Source organism: Vitis riparia, chromosome 8 (assembly GCF_004353265.1).
Source record: "Vitis riparia cultivar Riparia Gloire de Montpellier isolate 1030 chromosome 8, EGFV_Vit.rip_1.0, whole genome shotgun sequence".
Taxonomy (NCBI): domain Eukaryota; kingdom Viridiplantae; phylum Streptophyta; class Magnoliopsida; order Vitales; family Vitaceae; genus Vitis; species Vitis riparia.
In genome coordinates this window covers 3,194,650-3,196,388 of record NC_048438.1, presented here as the reverse complement: position 1 = coordinate 3,196,388, position 1,739 = coordinate 3,194,650, and the positions used below count along the sequence as shown (strand labels likewise).

The following is a 1,739-nucleotide window of genomic DNA, read 5'->3' as shown; positions in this document are numbered from 1 at the left end:
GCAGGATCTTCATTAGTAAGGTGACCGAGCAATTCTTGGCTTTCAGCAAGGGCCAAGGCTTGTTCACGCCACAATGGATAATTTGTGGGGCTGAGTTTGAGAGTAATAAAATTTCCAACATTGAGTGACAGGGAAGTCATGGTCATTTGAAGGCAAGGTGCTGCTGGGTTGTGCCGTTGTCACAGTGGCTCTGATACCAAGAAGAAAATTGAAAAAACAGAAAAAGGAAGGAGTGAGTGTAAACGTGAACACGGCTGGAGGTGTAACAACTTTTTTCTTATTTTATTTTTATTTTTTTTAATACATACAGAGGACCAGTTCCTCTATTTAAACACCAGAAAGCTGAGATAATGAAATTCTCCAAGAAATGTTTGGATAACAAAAAAGATCTACAAGATATGCTCTGTTTTGAATCTGGGATTTTCTTCAATCAGTTTGTTGATAATTCCTTAAGTAGTCAAACTACCATTTCGGGTGGAAGTTGTTGCCATTAAGACTTCTTCATCTTTCAACGGCTCTCCACTATTGTAGCATGAATTGTGGGAGTTTTCAGTCTTATCACTTCCATAGTTATACTCCACCTTATCACTCCGTTGAGTCCCACAATTCACGCCAAGGTGCTGCTGGGTTGTGTGCTGCTGGGTTGTGCCAATAAAAGCTACCAAATTAATATGAAACTGCATCTTGAGCAAGGAATTACAAAAGCCAAAAAAAAAACTCAACAGAAAATAGAATTTTTCCAGAGTGAACTAATTTGATAGATAAATTAAGGTGGCTTACTCGTTAGCAGCATACTCCAATGCCTCTTCGGTGCAGCAGGTGGGGAGCGTAAGTACAGTAGCGCGTCTCTGGCTACGGGCAACCACAGACTTTATGAATGCAGTGACACGGAAACTTTCTTGATATTCCATCATCAACCTTTCTTCCAAGGGGCTGTTGTCCCATATATCATCAGGTTTGATGTATTTTGGAAAAATGAGACGCTCCCAGCACTTAGGATCAAGGCTTGCTTTGTACCATGACTTGCATACAAAGGGAACATCCGAGAGCAATGACTCCATTCCCACTCTTCGAAACACATTCACCAAACAGTCCATGTTTAGCTCCTCCCACTTTCGTCCCTCCATCTAAGCAAATGAAAAAAATAAATAAAAATACCAGTGTTACTGTATTTATCATGGAATCAAAACTTATATTATGATTACTACTAATTAATCGATCTATTATATTTTTGACACAAACTGATCTTCCCCATCCTCTGAATTTTCCCTAGCCATTCATGGAAGACATTAATGTGTCTGGGCTCAAAATTATTTCAAGGCTAATATGATTAGTTTGGGTCTAACAGCCTAAAACATAGGAGGAATTATGTCACGACCCAAATTCCGGGTGACCCAAAATTTGACCTGTGATCCCAGGTCAAAGGTTTGACCCTAAGGGTTTCTCCTATTCCACATTGGTAGTCAACCAAAACACTCTGGATTTTTTTTTTCATACATCCCACTAGAATTCTCATAAACTACAATATCCCAAAACTACTCAAAACAATAAGATTAAATAAATATTCATTATAGTCCAAAAATAAAAGACAAAATTTAAGAGTTTTTTTTAGTGTTTACTGGTATATTTAAGAGTTATCCAGGCAAGTTATTAACAATTGAAAAAGCTTTTAAAAGACAAAATCAAGCAAAGGTTATAAGATCATGCACTGAAGGTTATTAGTGTGATCTAGCCATTGA

General features: G+C 37.8%; 1 protein-coding gene across 1 annotated transcript in view; it reads right to left on the bottom strand.

Annotated features, from left to right (window-relative positions):
• The window catches only part of LOC117920216 (F-box/LRR-repeat protein At3g48880-like), a 6,503-nt gene extending 5,376 nt beyond the window's left edge, over positions 1-1,127 (bottom strand). The window contains exon 1 of the mRNA XM_034837623.1: positions 781-1,127. Coding sequence (XP_034693514.1) covers positions 781-1,127 — 347 coding nt within the window. The remainder of the gene's footprint in view (positions 1-780) is intronic.
• Positions 1,128-1,739: the final 612 nt, after the last annotated feature.